General features: G+C 37.4%; 1 protein-coding gene across 1 annotated transcript in view; it reads right to left on the bottom strand.

Annotated features, from left to right (window-relative positions):
• Sgtb (small glutamine rich tetratricopeptide repeat containing beta) overlaps positions 1-1,167 on the bottom strand; it is a 19,022-nt gene extending 17,855 nt beyond the window's left edge. The window contains exon 1 of the mRNA XM_008835805.2: positions 1,055-1,167. Within this exon, the coding sequence (XP_008834027.1) occupies positions 1,055-1,143 (89 nt within the window). The 5' untranslated portion in view covers positions 1,144-1,167. The remainder of the gene's footprint in view (positions 1-1,054) is intronic.
• Positions 1,168-2,195: the final 1,028 nt, after the last annotated feature.

Genomic DNA, 2,195 nt, shown 5'->3' on the forward strand with positions numbered 1-2,195 from the left:
CACACACACACACACACACACACACACACGAAAATAAAAAATTTTAGAAGATACCAACCACACAGTCAACATTTGAAAAAATGTCCAGCCTCACCAGTAATTAAATATAAATTAGGACAATTTATATGAAAATACTATTAAAATAATGGTAATTAATATTTGAGTACCTAATGCTCATAAAGAACATGTCAAAAATAGATTCACATACTCCTAGGGGAAGAAACTAATTTTCAAAGAAGTTGGAACACTTTTGCAGTTAGCCTCAATTTTACAAATGTTTATAACTGGCAAACCAACTAAATGTGTTTCTAGGAATAAACCCAAAGTCCAGAAAAATGTAATGTTAGAAACACAGATGTTTACTGCACCTTGAAGATACTGAAAAATAATAGAAACCACCTTAATGTCCACAGAAGGTTAAGAAGTTAAGTAAATCAAGATACATCTAATCATCCATTCAAAAGTAGCACTGAATACTCATTTGCTAGCCACAATTATAGATCTGGAAATATCCCCCCCCAAAAAAAAGAGAGAGAGCAAAAAAGGTAGCAATAACCATTTAAATAATGTTTGTGAAGAATTTTTTTAAAAAAATGGGACATGTTAGGCTGGGATGTAGCTCAGATGGTAGAGTACTTGCCCTGGGATCAATCTCCAGCACCACATAAACCAAGCCTGGTTGTGCATGCCCATAACTCCAGCACTCTAGAACTGTAGATCGGATGATCAGAAGTTCAAGGTCACCCTCTGCCACGTAGAAAGATCAAGGCTCTACCCTGAACTACATGAGACCCCATCTTAAAAAAAAAGGGCACATTTGCAGTATGCCCAGTGAACAAAGTTGAGTCTAAAATTGAATACAATCATATGAAACAAAATAGTCTGAAAGATTATTAAGAATGTGGCCTTTGAATGGAATTTGTGACTTTATTCTCCTCCTTTAAATCTTTCTGAACTTTCAAATTTTTCTAAATGCATATATTTGATAGCTACTGGTCAGAGCTACAATCCCAATGCATCAGAACTGAAACCCACCTCCGCAGAGCAGCCTTACCTGTTGCAATAATAAACTGCATTATTGGGATCCAGTTCTATTGCCTGAGTGTAACAATCCACTGCAGCAGCATAATTTTCTTCTTTCATGTGGTTATTACCTAAAACTGAATCATTGATATACACAGTAAGCACAACATATGGGAAATGTCATCTGACAAATACATTTAATCATAGAAACTACAATAACATGAAGGGCATATGCACTACTTTTCAATCACACTGGTCAATTTTATCTTGTACTGTGGAACTGCTATTCCTTAGTATCACAGTGCTTGAGTCTTTACACCAGTGTGGAACCACAGAAATAAATGTTCATATACCTTATAAAATCCAATCTGTGGGAGCAAATGCAAACAATCGGGACTATCTTACGGCCAAAAAATAAAAAAATCTCTTCTTCCCTTCCTCATCTTCCTCACTCTCTCATTGGCAGCTATCCCCGTTCCTTCCTAGACACCATCTTAAGGTAGACACGGCCTTCCACTCCTCCCATCAACAAGCCTACCTCCGGGCAGAGGTGCTAAGAAGGCTGCTGCTGATATACCAGTGAAACCAATTGTGCTAATATGTTGTTGGCATACAACATTCCTTTTTAAAGGGGATAGAATCCTCTTAAAGGGGATTTTAGGTGATTAACTTCTAGAAACATAGGATTTCAGATGCCATGCTAGCCTACAGAATACTGGTTTTCAGGAAGGGCAACTGCACATATAGCTGCTAGTAATTCAAATAGGTTAACAACTGGCTAGTAAAATAAGGGATTTCCTGTGACTATCTCTGCTAGTCCATTAAATGAAGAGGTGCAGTGCCCAGTGCATTTGTAAGAACCAGTGTTTAAAGCTGAGAATATTACAACTGTAACTAGGAAGGAGGACTTATGTCTCAGAGACTCTATGATCCCCTCCCGCAACCCCAGCTTTCTGTTCTTAATAGATTAGATGCTTAATGGGAAAGTGAGGGATAAGCCAGGAAAGGAAAGAAACTGGAACATTAAAGGAAGGGCAGTAGAAAAAGCTCCCCAAATCAAACAAAAGCTACTGTAAACAAGGACTCAGAAGCTAATAAAAGGAGTAAGTACTAAAGGGTATATATCTTTCAAGAGTGATGAAAATCCTTAATAATTGATTTGGCTGTACAAC

This window comes from Nannospalax galili, unplaced genomic scaffold, assembly GCF_000622305.1.
Source record: "Nannospalax galili isolate Female #2095 unplaced genomic scaffold, S.galili_v1.0 scaffold11298, whole genome shotgun sequence".
Classification (NCBI taxonomy): Eukaryota; Metazoa; Chordata; class Mammalia; order Rodentia; family Spalacidae; genus Nannospalax; species Nannospalax galili.